This window comes from Alosa sapidissima, chromosome 19 (genome assembly GCF_018492685.1).
Source record: "Alosa sapidissima isolate fAloSap1 chromosome 19, fAloSap1.pri, whole genome shotgun sequence".
NCBI classification, from domain to species: domain Eukaryota; kingdom Metazoa; phylum Chordata; class Actinopteri; order Clupeiformes; family Clupeidae; genus Alosa; species Alosa sapidissima.
Window position 1 is genome coordinate 14,442,945 of NC_055975.1, and position 17,569 is coordinate 14,460,513.

General features: G+C 43.0%; 4 protein-coding genes and 1 long non-coding RNA gene across 6 annotated transcripts; 1 reads left to right on the forward strand and 4 right to left on the reverse strand.

Moving 5' to 3' along the window:
• Window positions 1-172: 172 nt before the first annotated feature.
• zbtb2a (zinc finger and BTB domain containing 2a) lies at window positions 173-3,054 on the reverse strand. The gene is made up of 3 exons (XM_042073004.1): window positions 2,857-3,054; window positions 1,753-1,946; window positions 173-1,619 (listed from the first exon to the last, which is right to left on the reverse strand). The coding sequence occupies exons 2-3, from the start codon at window positions 1,923-1,925 to the stop codon at window positions 368-370; spliced, it is 1,425 nt and encodes a 474-aa protein (XP_041928938.1). The 5' UTR covers window positions 1,926-1,946; window positions 2,857-3,054; the 3' UTR covers window positions 173-367.
• A 241-nt stretch (window positions 3,055-3,295) lies between these two features.
• On the reverse strand, window positions 3,296-7,003 carry rmnd1 (required for meiotic nuclear division 1 homolog). 2 transcript variants are annotated; one of them, XM_042071629.1, is made up of 12 exons: window positions 6,854-7,003; window positions 6,033-6,476; window positions 5,795-5,903; window positions 5,623-5,698; window positions 5,347-5,386; window positions 5,112-5,212; window positions 4,697-4,803; window positions 4,525-4,589; window positions 4,342-4,418; window positions 4,108-4,228; window positions 3,794-3,910; window positions 3,296-3,415 (listed from the first exon to the last, which is right to left on the reverse strand). In XM_042071629.1, the coding sequence occupies exons 2-12, from the start codon at window positions 6,471-6,473 to the stop codon at window positions 3,383-3,385; spliced, it is 1,287 nt and encodes a 428-aa protein (XP_041927563.1). In that variant the 5' UTR covers window positions 6,474-6,476; window positions 6,854-7,003; the 3' UTR covers window positions 3,296-3,382. The 2 variants fall into 2 exon arrangements, 1 of the variants encoding a protein (XP_041927563.1); XR_006025339.1 differs by lacking the exon at window positions 3,296-3,415 and having other exon boundaries at window positions 3,802-3,910; window positions 4,108-4,187.
• Window positions 7,004-7,975: 972 nt separating this feature from the next.
• Window positions 7,976-12,090, reverse strand: LOC121692754 (zinc transporter 1-like). The gene is made up of 2 exons (XM_042071628.1): window positions 10,369-12,090; window positions 7,976-10,191 (listed from the first exon to the last, which is right to left on the reverse strand). Exons 1-2 carry the CDS (start codon window positions 10,931-10,933, stop codon window positions 9,323-9,325), a joined length of 1,434 nt encoding a protein of 477 aa, XP_041927562.1. The 5' UTR covers window positions 10,934-12,090; the 3' UTR covers window positions 7,976-9,322.
• Window positions 12,091-12,154: 64 nt separating this feature from the next.
• kif3cb (kinesin family member 3Cb) lies at window positions 12,155-17,535 on the forward strand. Its single transcript, XM_042071627.1, has 8 exons — window positions 12,155-14,115; window positions 14,254-14,355; window positions 14,508-14,630; window positions 14,866-14,984; window positions 15,451-15,567; window positions 15,698-15,806; window positions 16,368-16,525; window positions 16,909-17,535. Exons 1-8 carry the CDS (start codon window positions 12,667-12,669, stop codon window positions 17,027-17,029), a joined length of 2,298 nt encoding a protein of 765 aa, XP_041927561.1. The 5' UTR covers window positions 12,155-12,666; the 3' UTR covers window positions 17,030-17,535.
• LOC121692756 lies at window positions 14,998-16,868 on the reverse strand. The gene is made up of 4 exons (XR_006025340.1): window positions 16,699-16,868; window positions 16,422-16,558; window positions 15,682-15,729; window positions 14,998-15,479 (listed from the first exon to the last, which is right to left on the reverse strand). It is a non-coding gene; the product is annotated as an uncharacterized LOC121692756 (long non-coding RNA).
• Window positions 17,536-17,569: the final 34 nt, after the last annotated feature.

A 17,569-nucleotide genomic window follows, 5' to 3' on the forward strand; every position in this document is an offset into this window, starting at 1 on the left:
GCATGGCAAGGACTAAGCTAAGACAATTTTATTTTATGTCAACATGGTTAATAAAAGTCAGTGGATGCTTATGAAGAATGGCTCTGCTCTAAGGTGAGCACTTTTGAGCTACATAATATAGAGCTACACATCACTATATAAGATGAAGAGTCAAACACAGTTACATAGAATATTATTTACAAAAATCTGTTTATTATCAACAAACTTTATCAAAAATATTAACAGTTTTCAGACAAAAAAAGAATCTATATAAAGATGTAAATACAAAAATTTAATATTATGTTGAATAAAGAGAACATAAAATCAATTTACATGAAAACCTGTAAATGTTGTGGCACAAGAAAAAAAGATTTTCGACCCAAGGCTTTCAGCTTTCATTACCATCAGGACGTACTGGACTTGTATCTCTTGAACCATTGCTCTGGGTTGCATCTTGTGGGCGTACAAAACCCTGCGCAGCTACTGCCTGACTGCAGTGATGTTTGAAGACCTCAGCCGGGCTACTGAAGGGGGTGGCACAGGAGTGGCACTTATATGGCCGGCTAGAGGGCAAGAAGAGGGCCTCTGTCTGGCTGCCGTCTACCCCGTCACACAACAGCAGGCACTGGGGGTCCACCATGGTGTAAGCGTCCTGGGAGAGCAGGCGACAGGTGTGGCGCGCCGCCTGACTGGCACGGCAGAAAGACTTGTGGCACGCGCTGCAGCGGTAAGGCTTTCCCGTGTGGGTGTACATGTGCTCGCGCCAGTGGCTCCGCTGCAGGAACTTGCGACCGCAGGTCGGGCACTGGAACCGCCGGCGTTTGGCATCCCCACCCGCGTCCACCGCAGACCCTTCCTCGAGGCGGTCGATATCGGCGATGTCCGAGGGTGGGGGTGTAGAGTCTCCACCCTGCTGAACCACCAGGGCCGGCAACTCCCCGTCACTGTTGACAACATCGCTGTCAGCGCGCGCCGTCTCTTCCTCCGCTTCGGGCTCAGCGAGAGAGCTGTCAGGCGTCATGTCTCCACTTCTATTTCCAACCGGCTCCTGCTCCTGGGGCTGTGAGCTCGCATGCTCCCCCTGCTGGGAGCCCTGTTGCAGGTGAAGGACCATGTGCTCCCTCAACTGACTGCGCTGGGTGAACAGGCTGCTGCAGAGCCTGCACGTGTAGTGCTTCCTGCGGGAGGCGCTGCGCTGAGCCAGGCCCACCTGCACGTATGGTAGTGGGGGGCACGCAGAGGGGGCGGTGGGACTATAGGACACCTTCCTCTCCGCTGACACTTGGGGCGACTCGCAAACAGCCATCTCCACACCTCCAAGCTCCTGTTTGGGAACACAGGCTGAATTTTCAGGGGACAGGAAGGAGGGGTGCTTTCGCTTGCGGGGCGAGGAGGTACTGGAGAGCTGTTCTGAGATCTGGATGCCGTACAGGGAGTTGGTTAGCATAGCAGACTGCACGCTGGGCTGCAGGTCCAGGCTGGCTTCCTGCAGAAGAGGGTAAGCATGCAGGAACTTGACACCCTGCTCCAGTCGCATTGGGTCGATAAGCTGTGGGGTCAGCTTCCCTGTGTACATCAGGTTCAGGAGGTAGCTGAAGATCTCTGGGTGGATGTCTGCCGGCTTCAGACGTACACACTCACTTCAAGAGAGAAAAATATCCTTAATAACTAAACATTCCATGGCAAGTTAACAAAGCCTTTCCAAACTATCTATGTTGTTAATTGTTGTAAGTCAGCAGTACACTAATGGTCATGTCCTTATCAGCAAAGTACCTGTCCTGATGAATGAAAAGCATCCTGAAGTAGTTAGAGAAGGCAGCCAGGACAGCTTTGTGAGCTTTGAAGAAAACATCTCCAACAACGATGGTGCAGTCGCACAGGAAGCCAAACTCCCTCTGAGCATTCAGCCTTTGTAGGAGAACCAGACCATGATGGGCCAGCTCCATCCCTGCACCCCTGCAAATGTACTAAGTGAAACACACACACACAGGAAATGTAACAGTCTGTACTCAACAACCTAATATTCTTCAATGAGTACTCATTAACTTAAGGGAGGTTGAGGAGAATACAGAGAATAAAGTATGTATTCATTTCAACACATGGAAAATCCTTTTATTTACGTTTTATTCACCTCGACTGTATACACAGGAAATGTTCTGACGTAGGTTCATACAGGTTGAGGCTGCTTTAATAATGTTGTTAGCAGATCTTGCTAACTTCCGATAGACTTCATCGCAATAATTAGATTTTTTCGGACTTCATGACCTCCACTGAATGCACTGACTGTACTTGTAGAGGTGTCCCTTCCCTGGAAGTGTCTTGATGGGTAAATGATTCACTTGGACCATTTTAAATTCTGCTAACCTAGTCCAAGGGAGTCCCATGCACTCGAATGTTAAGTTACAGTTCACCCCCTGGACTCCAGTATTTTCCTTTATTTTACTGTCTATGGAACGGCTAGCTTGTAAGAATGTAAATATTACGAGAAAATCAGGCACACAGTTACAATTTAAGTTTAAAAAGTAACATCATGTAAACATCATGTCCCTGGAGTGTTAACGTTAACATACGTTTACGTCAACAGTGTTGCCACTGTACATTATGTTAACGTCATGTATTCAAAGTCACTGATGATGTCCAAACTAACCATCAGATACTCACTGGAAATGTCAGGCGACAAGACTGCATTCTGGTAAAGTTATTAGGTTTGAGTTAAGGTTACCCAAACGTTATCTATTTACGTTAGAGACGTCCAAAACACAAGAAATGTACATAGCACGGAAACGTTAAGGGAGGCATGCCTCGTTTGTTTCACAATGGGAGATGCGTTCACTTATCAGTGCAGTTTTAATAGTTGCTTAAATATTTTCTACATACCTTATAATAGTTCGTCAAATGTAGATGATAGGACTATGTCAGTAGAGCAGAGCAGTTGTAACAAGTTGTTCTTTTCCTGTGTAAAACGGAGGTACTGGTGGAGGTTTGGGCTTTCCGGAGCATTTACGTTGTGATCACATGACTATTTTCGCGCGTCTTGAGTGTGCTCAGGGCGCCTCAAAAACCGCTTGTTCTCGCGCGCGCGCGCCCCAGGCTGCTCCCAAGCACGGTCCAGTTATATAATAACAATCACCACATTTCACAATAACATACTAGCTTGGCCATGGTGTTATCATGATTATTATACATTATATATAGTATTTATTATTTTCGAAGGTGAATTACCTGTTAAAACAAACATTGTGGATATCATTCATTCATCATAATAATTAAAAAACAAAAATGTAGTACATTAATAGATAGTTTAGTTATTTATTCTTCCAAAGCCCCCCCCCCCCCCAAAAAAAGCAAAAAAAACAAGGTTGTGCAAATGACAAAGTCTTGTGCCCAGGCCACAAAGTGTTCTTCAGAAGATCACTCTGGCAAGTTCAAACATCACCTAAAAGACAAAAATGGGAACAGTCATGCACCAGCTGTTTATTAAATACAGTTTACATATCTGGGTGAACTTGTTAATTTCTACAGGTTTACTTTCAAAATGGGAAAGCCCTGTATCCTGATGAAATAGGGAAAAAACAGATGAAAAATACTACCACTACATCCTCCAACCATATCTGGAAACTTTATCTGCACAATAATTAAATTGAGTTTATGCCATACTATCGCCCCAAAGTCAGTCTGAAGTTTTAAATACTGCATAACGTAAAACTGTAGGGTATGCCAAACAGTCACAATTGTATTTCCACTACGGTAGACTACTGCATGTTGTACATGTGGTCCTGTGTACAATAGAATCAGGAAGGAAGGAAAGTCTGACCTCAATGGTAATGAGGATGACAATCATCCACTCCAGTCTCAGACTGTGTTTCTCACTCAAGTGGTTCCTCATCAGGTCAGTAAGCTCCGTGCAGTGCTGCAGCTTCTCATTCACAACCTAAAGGAAACATGGACCAGTTAGAAAGGTCAGTTAACACAGAGCAACAGCTCAAGATGAATGTGTGATTCATAAAGTGTTAGGATGGAGTTTACAATCTTGATAAATCTGCCCTAAATGTAATGTATATAACAACAAAGAACTTTCAACTAAGTGCTTTGTTTTCCACAAAGTCATCCCCATCACAGGTACCCTACCTTGACCCTACGGTTGATGCTGAGGAACTGGCAGGTTTTGTCATACAGCTGCTCAAGGTTTTCTCTGTCCCAGTAGAAGTCTGGGGTGATCAGCAGGTCAGAACTTAGGTTTATACAGTGCCTTCAAGGAGTAAACAAACTATTTCAAACAAACAATAATGATTCTGCCTGGTCAGTGTATGGCCTGTGTTAGGCTAACTCAGTGACTGGTATTACGGTAAGGCTTTCGTTTACCTTAAAGCAAAAAGTTCTCCAGTCTTCTGCAGGACCTCAGACCTCGACAGTTTGACCCTCTGGCCTGATTTCAGCATCTGTGAAGCACAAACACCCAGATTAAAACGAAAAGGATAAAAAAGTCTGCAAAAGTATTATTGTTTTCTTCCACCAAATACCAATACAAGTTAGCCTGCAAAGTACCTCAGGGATCGACTGGATTGACTCCACAAAATTGTCCAAACAGACTTCCCATATGGCCAACTTAACTAGGATAGAGATGAAGTGTCAGACATAATTTGCCCATCCGGTGTTGGCCATGCAAAGAGAATCTGTGAACATTTAAAAAATGACCAAGGGATCTTTCAACTCTTACCAGATAGAGACAGGGCATTGGAGAAGGCAAACTTTTCCAGAACCAACTGCTCATAGTCCATCTCACCGTTGAGGTGAAAACTCCCACGATGAAGCTTGGAGTTTCCCCTTGGATGAGGCAAATATGATGTCACATGAGGAAACATGGTTGGATCTAAGTACACTAAACGGATTTGAGTCCTTGGGAGCACAGAAAGTGTATTACTAAACTGTACAGTGTCACTCTGGATTAAACTCTCTGCTAAATATCCATGCATGAGTGCAACAATGTGGTGTAAATGACAAATAATGTAATGTGACTGGAACTGAACTATTTACTTACATATTACTGACATAACATACTCTCCAATAGAGTGGTTCATACACTGATATTACATACTATTCAATAGATTAGTTAATACACTGATATTACATACTCCCCAATAGAGTAGTTGATCTCTTCATTTTCCCAGTGAACCAAAGCCACCTCATATGGCTGAATTTCATGCTGTTCCAAGATCCGCATCACAGCTTTCATCTATAGAAGTCAGAACAATTTTGAGATACAACTTATAAACTATTATACGTATTGGCATGCATTGCAAGGGTGGACTTTCATTTGATAACATTGCAGCCCATACCCTCAGATATATAACATTGTTACACACTTACCGTTTTCTCCTCAACATTCCAGAAAACCACAGACCCTTCCCTACAAAACAAAATAAACAGTTACTTTCACACCAGATTTTCTTGTATGGGACTCCCCCATTCTCTATGCAAGTGCTATGTTTTTTTGTTGTTGTTGATAAGTTGAATTTAAGTTTTGACCACACTGTGTGGAACCATGCAGTGACAGTTCCTGGTCATAGTAATGGGAAGTTAAATTGTAATGATGGATACCCTTGGTTGTTATCAACATGTAAGTACATACAATTATTATTGTACCTGAAGAAGAACATCATCGCATGGTCATTAGCTTTCAATATGTTGTCCGTTCCAATCACCAGCACATTGGAGGCATCTGAAGTAAGTACATGATAAATTAATTTCAGTCTCTCTCCAAAACTATTTTCTCTGTTGTTAAACATGACATTGTCAAGTGTTTTAACACACCAACCTCTTGGCAGATCTGTAATTTCATAGAAACCATTGGCTATTAAGTCGTGGCAGAGAGTGGGCAAATGGTACTGGTCCGCTGTTGCAAAAGCAATGCACTGCATTACATCCTGTAAGAAAATGATCAGGGCACAGACAGACAGTAAAACGTACAACCAATATATGCAAGTGTGGTTGGTTTTCAAAAGAGGTAATACTACAGAGCAATGCTTAGAATCGCTGCAGAAATGGAGTCCTACCGGGTCTTCTTCTGGCAATGGTTGATTTACTCTGGAAGGCTGTTTCGTTCTTGCACCTTTGACGGTCCGTTTAGCAGGCAGGCCTCCCTGTTTCAACACCGATTTGGTGGCAATAGTTGATCTGAAACGCATCTGCATCAGACATGCCCTCCATGGTTCTTCTGACAACTTTAACACAGTTGAAGGTCTGTGGCTTATGTTATCCTTGCAGAACAGAGGTTGTAGTACCGATCCATACGTCTGAAGTGCAGTAGTCCCAAATGGGCTGTAATTGCGTACGTAGAGGGGGCGGGTGTACTTAGGCAATCCTGGGTACGGCGTAGTCCCGCGCCGAACACAAGGAATATGTTGTGACGTCCCCCAACTAATTGGAGCACAAGTACACAAACCTCTCCTACCCACAGGCGTAAAAAACGTCCATAGAGACCGAGCAGACATCATTACCTGCAAGTTGACGAATAAAGGGTAGCGTTATGAAAAGGGGAATGTGCTCGGCACGTAGTAAGACTGGTTCACAGTAAACTGACCTTGACTTGTTTTAGCTAAACTACCTTACATGCTTCGAGTCTGAAATGCAAAGCATCGTCAAAGACAATATTAATTTGGGGCTAACCCTCCTTTTTGGAAGCCGAACACATGGATAACCAGGAAGTACAAGAAAACACTAAAATAACATAACGTTAGTAAGGTAACAGGCTGATTGGCTAACGTCAACATGGCTAGCCAGACCAGCTAGGTCAGGTCAGTTGCCAACATTCATTCATCTGCAAACAACTCAGTTGTGTCTAATGCTGCCAACACATGCAGACTGAGCGACATACCTGGCTAACACTTCAGGACACTGTAAACTGTTGTGATACTTCATGGACTGCATTAATGCCAGGTTCAACTGCATAAATGACAGTTTACAACACCAGCATCCATCCAGACAGCACCAACAATTTAGTTTTTCTCTTTCTTTTGACCAACTGGAAGGTTCATACCGCCGCCTACTGTATTGGAGAGAGAAGGCGAGGTGCTGTATCTTTGTGAATGTGCCATTTTTACCACGGCGTGGCAGAGTTGATCTATTATTGCAGAACCGAAGATATACAGCTCTGCATTATTGTACAGCCGTTCTCCGAGAAGTATAGGCTACTGCACAGTTGATATCTAGTTTTTCTGTTGGCTCATAGGTTAATGCAATGAAAATACATTTATTTTACATTGCAACCATAGCACCATTATTTGCATTATTCAAAGATTATTTAAAGATCCCTTTTTCTAGGCTGTGGGGTACCTATTCACATTCGATTGATAAGAGATATATTCATTGAGAATGGGAAGTAATCATAGACCTAAACTCCTCCTGAGTTTAGTGTGACAATTTAATCAAGTTCCCATTTGCTTTCAAATGTTTAGAAACACTATATCAAAAACACTGTTTATACAAACATAACTAAACAGTGACAAACAATTATTGCTGTCTAACTATGAGCAATATATGAGGCTACTGTGGCCCAGAGAGGTTGGAGGACTGTGGACTTAAGTAGATTGAATGAAAGCCTTTCTCCATTGTTTTAGCACACAGAGCGCTACAGACCACTGAAGTGATTGCATCAGACTGTACTGGGTAAACCTATTGCTCTTGCTTGATCCCCAGCCTTTTCTTTCTAAATATCACAACTGATTGCATCCAGCCACTCATATGCTAGCACAGCAAGGCTGCAGATGAATCAGGACAGAGATTGAGACACAGCCGGTAATAGTGATCACACTGTTGAGTGGATATATACTCGGTAACTGTGTAAACAGTAATACATGGTGCTGGTCTCAAGGTCCATCTGTGAATAAAAAAGGAGAAAAAAAAAAAACACTTTGTTTGCTCAGCTGTAAAATACACCACTGACCAGACCAATACATGCCAGCCTTGAATCTTCTCTGCACTTACAAGATTACTCCGATGAAATAAAATCTCTTTATTGTTCAGCAAAAGCAAATATAAAGTAAAAAGGCTAGAGAGATTGCAACTGTTCTAACAAACTGTTTTCGGACGTAGATTTCACTTCTTAACTCATTAAAACATTCTTAATTAGCAAACTAGTCCTTGTAAAGTCATTCACATTTAAAAGGAACTTATAAACAACTCAAACTATAAAAATAAATCAATGGTGATTTTTTTTTTTAATGATTACACATAATTGCCAAGAGAAAACTCTTGGTGTGGGTAACTGACTTAAAGCATCATTATGGAATCTAATCTAAAAAGCAGGCAAAAACTTTGCAAACATCTCAGACTGCCCAGTTGGCACTGATAAAAGCTCACTAACATGCTAACTTGTGCCTTCTGGTGAGCTGGTGCCTTCTGGTCATTGGCATTGGCTGTGAAGGCTTGTCTTACATTTTAGTGCATGTTCTTACCAGAACAACCTACACAATGAAACTACACAGTGCATAGCCTACGAATAATGACCATCATTAAGATTAATTTGAAGGTAATACCAAAAGTAGTTGCTCATAAAAATAAATCTCAAAATGGTGGCATAGTTTTCCTTTAAATAATGTAACTTTACAAACACTGTCCCACAGTGTTGTATAATAAATTATTTCCAAGAAATTAAATTATATTCTTTAGATCTTGAATCAGGTAAAATTCTGAATATTAGGTTGTATACTTCCTTCAGGTCTATAGAGTTAGATGACATTCTGATTTTTCATGGGCACTTGCTTTTTTTTACACTTTGCTTTAAACTAAATTAAAATGAAAATATTACTGACAGAAAATATATAATCCTTATTATTGTTAGATAGTATCTTGCATAAAAATGTTAAGGATAACAGAAGAAGATATCTGAGCGAACAAGAGCATTTCCAGCTGTATATGAATTAAACACTAAGTTTCTCAGATTGCAATCACGCAGTTAAGGCTAGATTTCAGATACAGTATTGCTGTTAATGAAACATCAGTGCACAGTAGCTTTATGAACTCCAAAGAGGTAGCTTGTAGCTAGATAATCTGAAAGAGTATTCATCTTTAAAAGTTTTCTTTCTTCTATCTAGCCCAGTTCATGGCTTGTCTTGTTGTCATCTCACATGATGCCCGGAAGGCACATTCACGTCACCTGTTGTTCCAGTCATGAGTTCTAGCCTGTCTGAGTCATAAGTCTGAAGGCTCGGAGAGGAAAATCCCAGCTGATAGGCATCTGATACTGAGGGAGAGGATGACAGACCAAAATAAGAAAGAAAAGAAGCATATCTGTACTTAGCATGTATGAGTCTAAAAATCAATGTGAAGGTCCATCTCAGTGGTCTCACACAGCAGACTCTACGTCTCTCTGCAACTTGACCTCAGCCCCCTGCCCCTCTGTGTAAGTCACTGCTGTCCCAGTGTGGGATTGGTACTGGACTTGTGAGTCTGAGGTTCGTCGGGAAGTGGGGGACCCTGCAGACGCGATGATGGTTCCAGTCCCACAGCACTGCTTTGGGGCGCACTGGATGCGGCATGGGAGCTCACACAAAGCATCACCGGATTCTGCCGCAGCGGCACCCCCAAATTCAGGCTGGATGGTGGTGGCGTGGATTCCCTCGTCATGGAACATGCCCTTGATGCGCTTGGCGATGTCCATGTACGCATCGGGATCATGGCACTTGATGTGAGCCGTGGCGATGATGCGGCTGCCGGCCAGCTGCCAGACGTGCAGCTCGTGCACGGCCAGCACGCCCTCCAGGCTGCGCAGACGCTGGCGCAGACGCCGCACGTCCACCTCCTTGGGCACCGTCTGCAGCAGAATGAGTGCTGACTCCCGGAGCAGCGGAAAGGTGGTGTACAACAGGATAAACACCATCAGCACGCACAGGGTGGGGTCAAGGTACAGCACCCAGCAGGGTCCAGCAGAGGGCACCTCTGAGTCAGAGGTCCCGTTAAGGGGCATCAGATGCGGGCAGTGTTGGCTGAAGCAGGGGTTATTGCAAGGGCCTTTCGAAGGACATGACTGCCACACATAGGTGAAGATAAGGGCATTTACCACCACAATGACAGAGCCCAGAGCATCACCGAGCACGTGAAGGAAGACACCACGCATATTGAGCTGAGAGGCAGAGTCCTGAGTGGCCTCAAGGTCCTCCAGATGCACCCCACCATTAAGACGCACCTCTACTTCCTCATTGCAGAGCATGTCAGCTACAAAGAAAGAAAAAACATAACAAAAAATGATCAAATTTTAAAGTTTTTTTTTTTTTAAATCTGTAGCTAGGCTATATCTTAAGGAAGTTAACAGTCAAAAGCAGACATGTAGGCTAATATTAAGTAACAAACTGGAAAAGTAGGCTAGGTTATTTAATTGTCAAAACTACTAACCACTTTTCTTCTCGCTCCCGGGGTTCACCACTAGATTACAGGACAGGTCTTCTGATGACCCATCCAGCCTGGATTTTGTGTTACTGGATTTTTCTGATACTTTGTTCGTCTTGGTCCGGTGAGAATGGGAATGAGAGTGAGAGTGCCCATGTCCAGCGTGTTCGTGAAACAGAAAAAGACCCAACAGGTTGACAAGAAGACCAGCGGCACCGACCCAGATGACAGCCCGAGGATTTTCGATTTCATGAGGGACTGTGTAGCGCTCCACAGCCTCCAACAGGATAGTAAAACACAAAGCTGTCAGGAACACCGCATTAACCAAAGCTCCCATCACTTCAGCCCTGATCCAGCCGTAAGTATTCGTAGCAGTGGACTGTGTCATTTCTGCAAAGCGCACCGATATCAGGGCCACAGCTAAAGCTATCACATCCGAAAGCATGTGAAACGAGTCCGAAAGCATGGCAAGAGATGCTGTCATTCGACTGACCACAACTTCGACAATAAAAAACCCAAAAGTTAGCGACAGCATGCACAGTAGCCGCCGGCGTTTAGGTTCCCATGCCATTTCAAACCAGAAAATAGGCCTGTGACAGCAACTAAACTTAACCTCAAAACGAGCTAATTTACCCTGGCAAGTTGTTATTGGTGGTAAGGATAGATTTTCGCTTTAAGCTTTGGAGACGATGTGGTAAGAAGTAAACTATCCGGTCGCTATTGGCAACTCGCGAGACTGACAATCATGCCATTCAAACGACGCAGCAGTTCTTCAACCTATTTTTCTTCTAAATTACACGAAATACGCCAATATTAAAAGTTATGGCACAACCAAATAAACACACGCATTAGTCAATGCCACTCAGACGTTGTTGTCCTAGTTCATTGAGTTCAGGGATAGAAGTCGCAGTTTGCACTCGGATCCGATGAAGTTCTACACACGGAGCACGAGAAACACCCTCCTGGATTTCTATTGGTCAAAGATTGCGTAACTTTATGGACAGCTTGGGCTCCTATGATATCAGTAAGCAATTGTTTGTAAATGTAATAGCCTATGTAGGCCTAGGCCTATATGCTATTGTTGACGTAAAAAAAGAGATAAACGAAAAGAAGTTTGTAAATAGTGTCTTGTTTAAGCAAAACGTTTCAAAATATGTTGCCTGTTTATTAGTCTTTGGCCTAATTAACATTTTTGGTCCAAAATTGACAGTAGGCCTAGGCTAAAATTCAGAAACTCATCACGAGTGATTAGTCAACAACAAAGAGGTGGACTGCTATAGATATTTGGCAAGTCGAAAGTCTAAATAAATCAAATTAAAAATAAATTCAAAATAAATTACAGTCTTTTGATTTATTTTCTGGTCTGAGAACAAGCATTCCTACTCACAGCTTTCTTTGTGTGGGTATAACATAGGCCTATTTTATATGAGCTCAAGTGGATGAAACACTGAACTAGCAAATGTGCTGCTGAGGTGAAAGAACGATAAACTTTACTCCATATGGCCTGACTAAATTCAGATTATCAAATGCCAGTCCCATTACTTGTATGCAATACCAACAGACCCAGCCTATTACTAGGCCAATTGGACCTAAACCATCACGTCCTTGACACACCCAATAGCATTGCATGCAGTGTAAACTAGTTTAGCCAATTAAGTAGTATGGCTGTAGCCTAAACGGAATTATAAATGCAATGGAAATCTGAAATATCTTGCTATCAAGGTGTTGAACAAATTATACCAAAGTAGCACGCTTATTAGCACTAATAGCTTATATAGCTATTAGTTGCAATATTGCTCTATCCGCATGGATGCCCTTATTTGTCTACATATAGCGAGCCTAATTCATAGACAAAAATACACATGCAAAGGGTAGCCTAGGCTACAAAAGGCTAATCTCACATGACGGTTCCATTAGATTTATTATAGCAGTATTCCTAGGGCGTGGGCTATGAGACGCCTCACAGCCTATCCATTGTCTGCGGAGCAAGGGGGACCACGGAGGTACAGAGGTGGGCTGGGCTGTCAGCGTTGGGTCCTTCCTGTAGCATCCTTTTCATTGTACCATATTGCTTATCAATTATAGCAGCTGAAGATATTAGCATCAAGAATCAAAATGCTCAAGAATCCTTCATCAGTTCACACTGGAATATAAGCGAAGACACCATGCCACAGAGGAGACCATCGCCCTTGAACATAAAATATTTTGGGGGAAATGCATCTAACATCTCCTTAAAGACAGCGAGGAAGCCGGACTTAGAGGTATCATATTATTGTGCGAATTGTGATAGGATACTATTTTGACATGTCGCGGAAGAGTTCAGATAACGTTATGATTCGATTGCGGAGGATGTCTATGGCTAAGAACAGCGAAACGGTGAAGGTGGTAGTTCGATGCCGCCCCATGCAAAAGAAAGAGGAGGCGATGAATCATGAGAAAATAGTGGAGGTAGATGTCAATTTGGGACAGCTTAGGGTGCGTAATCCGAGGGCGCAGCCCGGTGCAATCATGAAAACATTTACATTCGATGCGGTGTATGACACGGCCTCCTCCCAAATTGACCTGTATGACTACACATGTAAACCCCTTGTGGACTCGGTTCTTCTTGGTTTCAATGGAACTATATTTGCCTATGGACAGACGGGGACAGGTAAAACATACACAATGCAGGGTTCGCCAGAGCCTGAAAAGCGTGGAGTCATTCCAAATTCATTTCATCACATTTTCACACACATATCCAGATCTCAAAACCAACGGTATCTAGTGCGTGTCTCCTACATAGAAATTTATCAGGAAGAGATCCGGGACCTGTTGTGCAAAGACAACAACAAGAAACTTGAACTCAAAGAGAATCCTGATTCTGGGGTGTATGTGAAAGACCTCTTGTCAGTGGTGACCAAAAGCATACAAGAAATTGAACATGTGATGGACTTGGGGAATCAATCTCGGTCTGTAGGTTTCACTAAGATGAATGAGCGCAGTTCTCGGTCACACGCCATCTTCATTGTCACCATCGAATGCAGTGAGACAGGCTTGGATGGTGAAGATCACATCCGTGTAGGAAAACTTAACATGGTGGATCTGGCAGGCAGCGAGCGTCAAAGTAAGACCGGGGCCAAAGGAAAGCGCTTCAAGGAAGCTGCAAAGATCAACCTGTCCCTGTCTGCTCTGGGCAATGTCATATCAGCCCTGGTGGATGGCACAAGCACCCATGTCCCATACAGAGACTCCAAACTCACACGGCTGCTGCAGGACTCTCTCGGGGGCAACTCCAAAACAGTAATGGTGGCCACCATTGGCCCCGCATCCTGTAACTACGAGGAGACCATCACAACCCTGCGGTACGCCAACCGGGCCAAGAACATCAAGAACAAGCCGCACATAAATGAGGACCCCAAAGAGGCCCTGCTCAGGGAGTTCCAGGAGGAGATTGCCCGTCTGAAAGCACAACTTGAAGAGCGAGGGATGCTGGCTAAAGAGAGGAGGAGGAAGAGGAGAGACAGCATGAGGATGAAGAGAAGCCTGAGCAGCGGGGAGGTGGAAAAGCCGCAAGGGGGTTACGTGGACGTGGTGGAGACCGTACAGGAGGAGAGGGATGGAGATGAGACGGAGAGGAAAGCGGAAAAACTCAAGTACAGGAAAAGTGTAAATGGGAACTTAGAGATGTTCCGGCTTCCTGAAGAGAATGAGAAGACTGTAGAGGAGCTACAGAAAGAGCAAGAGGCCATGGAACTCATCATAGAGAAATATAAGGTGAGAGAACTGGGTATGTGGATTCATAGTAGTCCAAACATTTCGTGAATCCTGTGGGTGAGGCGACAAGTTTGGTTGTTAGTTTTTCTCCATCAGTGAAATCTGTTTATCCCAACCTTATTTTTTATTTTCCTCCAGTCTATGGAAAGCAAGCTGTTGGTCGGTGGTAAGAATATTGTGGACCACACTAATGAGCAACAGAAAATGTTGGAACTGAAAAGGCAAGAAATTACAGAGCAGGTAAGAAACTAGGCTGTACGCTTGTTACATTGGTGCTGAAATGGCCGATGACGCAGGTTTTATTGACTGACTGAGTCACTCTTGCCCTCCCTCCTTCCCTTCCTCCCTCCATCTCACACTCCCTGTGTTCTTTTGTGTCCTCATCGGGGCAGATGAGACAGGAGAGGGAGATGCAACAGCAGATGTTTGAGCAGGATGAGGAAACAGTGGAGCTGATGGAAACCTTCACAACTCTGCAGCAAGAGGTTGAACTTAAGACCAAGAAACTGAAAAAGGTGGAGAAGGAAATTATGATATTAAACAAAAAAAACTGTCATATTCTATAAGTCGCTTTGGACAAAAGCACCTGCTAAGTTACCATAACCATATTAAAAAATATTCCATAAACTACCTGTCATCAGTCTCTGAGGTAATAACAGTCTCCTCTTGAGCCCAGTGAAGGCCTTGAAAGAACTGAATTCTATCCATTTTGGGCTAATACTTTATGTCTGTCGGTTATTTCGCATACAGTTGTATACAAGGTTGCAGCTGGTGAAGACTGAAATTGGAGATATCATTGATGAGCATGTGGCTACAAGACAGGAGCTGGAACAAACACAACACGAACTGATCAGGGAGATGAAGTTTAAGTAAGCACTAACTTTTACTATTTGTCATCCAATGCACTCTTTCTTTTTCCCCCTTTTTTATGGGACTATGTGCATGCACATATAATTTCAAAATGCAATGCACAGACAAATTCACAAACACATATACAGTATGTGCATAGTTACAAACATCACAAGTAAAATGATCACTTTAGACATATTAGAATCATGTTCTGGCATTAAGTAAAGACTAGAATTTAGCTTTGTCACAAGAAGACATATAATTGTACATGTACAACCTCTAGCATGATGATAATACTCATACACACTCACATACACACTCACACTTAAACACACATGCACAAACACAGGTGAATTGTAAGTCCCATCTGAATCATCATTGGCATTAGACTTTGAGTCTGTATGGAAAACATCCAACATTGATCACTGTGTCAAGAAAGGTGGTAATGAACTATATGCCAATAATGTCTGTTATTTGTGGTTCCAGGAATTTGATAATAGAAAATTTCATCCCTCCTGAGGAGAAGAACAAAATGATGAACAGACTGCATTATGACAGTGAAGAGGACCAGTGGAAGATGCTTCCCCTTATTCCCTCAGAGACGTAATGAGAAACAGTTATTACATGACTATATGCTACTCATGTTAGAATTTGTGAGCATGTTCAAAAAAATTTTTTTTTCCACATGATGATTCCTGATTCCTAATTGCAACTTACTGCTGTTGTGTTGTAGCCACCGCTGTCGTGTTAAGCGAAGACCAGCATCTGTGGTGGGGTACAAGCGGCCCATCAGTCAATACGCCCAGTCTGTAGCAGCCACAGGAGCGCCTCCCAGATATAGGGTTGGTGGAACCTCATTACATTAACACAATGTTATAATTCCCATTTTTATCCATTTTACCCATTTAGTGCTAAGGACAAAGGGTGACAAAACAACAAAGCTTTGGTGCAATACCAAGCGTTCTGGCCCTTCATATATTGACAGATACACAATTCTGCCTAAAGTGCTCTGTACATATATGCTGATATGAGTCCGCGGTGCATTCCGCTTTCACCGTTCGGTTACATTAGATTCCATTGTTTTCAATGCAATTCCGTACACCAGCGTCAAACTCTGCTGTTGCCACCGTGTAGATTACCATTCAGTTCTATTTGGTTGGCGCTGCTCAATAAAATCCATTGTTTATCCAATGCTTGCCAGTTAAAAATGTCAGATGTGCATGTCAAGTGACAGGGTACTAATGTTGGCACCTATTTGTGGAGCGCTTAAGACCTTTTTCAGATCAGCCATATTGAAATGAAATAGCAGGGCAAGCACAGGTGTAAATAATTATGTTAATGGATTAGGAATTACTACTGCAACTGTCAATGATATTGAACAGGCCTATTGTGTGATCTTATAGGCAGAGAACATCATGCTGCTGGAGCTGGACATGACTCCACCAGCGATGTTTCACCTGAACTTAAACGGGACCGATCTGATCAGCAGAGACCAACTGCCTGACTTTGTCCACCTTCGAAGGAGAGGCACTGCAACTCGAGTCAGGAAATCACAATCCTGGTGAGACGCCGGAGCTTCTTATGTGTTTTGGTTCTGTCCAGAAAAGGGAGGGGGAATAGTGTTACTCACAAGGTCATGTTTTCAAATCTTTAAAGATGTGTTCACAGGCAACAGATATGAGGAATTCTCTTGAGGAGTCTTGTTTGGACAATTGCAATAGTTTTGGGGCTCACCCATAATGTTATATTTACTTAGACTGGATAAGGACAGGCGGCGTGAAAGGAATGTAGACTACTGTGCATGCAGGTGTTTCACCATCAAAAGTGAGAGTGAAACATGTAGAGGAACTGCTTAGAAACACCATCTCATGGTGAGCTTGGAGCTCATGGCCCTGCATCTTAAAATCCCCCACCCATCTTTTTGGTTGTCTGTTCTCTCCTCAGGAATCAGGCACCTTGCATGCCCTCGACCTCCTCGGTCTGCTGGCTGGCTCCTGGGTCCCCTCGCAGTTCAGGTTCTCAGGGTGCCTGTGGGTCCACCCTTCCTGCTGAGAAAGAGACTTAACTGAATCATCTATGGATGGACTCCCTGCCTGTATGCATCCCTTCATTCCAAACACATAATCTGCTTCCTCTCCATTGCCAGGGAGAAAGGAAGCAAGACAGGCTAAAATAGCTTTGCATTTACTGTTAGTGTTATTTTTTATTATTTCAAGCCAAGCATTTATATTATTTTGTATTATTTAAAACTGAGCATTTTTTGCCTCTGCAGCTTTGTAAACAACATTTTTAGAAGCTTTCGATACTTGAAAAGCACAAGGGTGTCTGAATGGCTTTAAACCATTATGCATACAATTAGATATGGAAAATGATCAGCAGCCTTTGTAAACGGTGCAATGTCGAATTATAACTCAGTGGGTGAGAGCTTTGGTAAACAGCTTTATTGTGGCCTGATGTGTGTTTATGTGGGCCAAAGCATTTAAATGGTTTTCTTCTTTCCTGTGAATTGGGGATGCATTGTGTATCTACGTTACCATGTTAACTAGAAAGAAATAGAAAATAATGTCCAAACTGGTCTCTGTTAATGGTTTATAGAAATATGTGC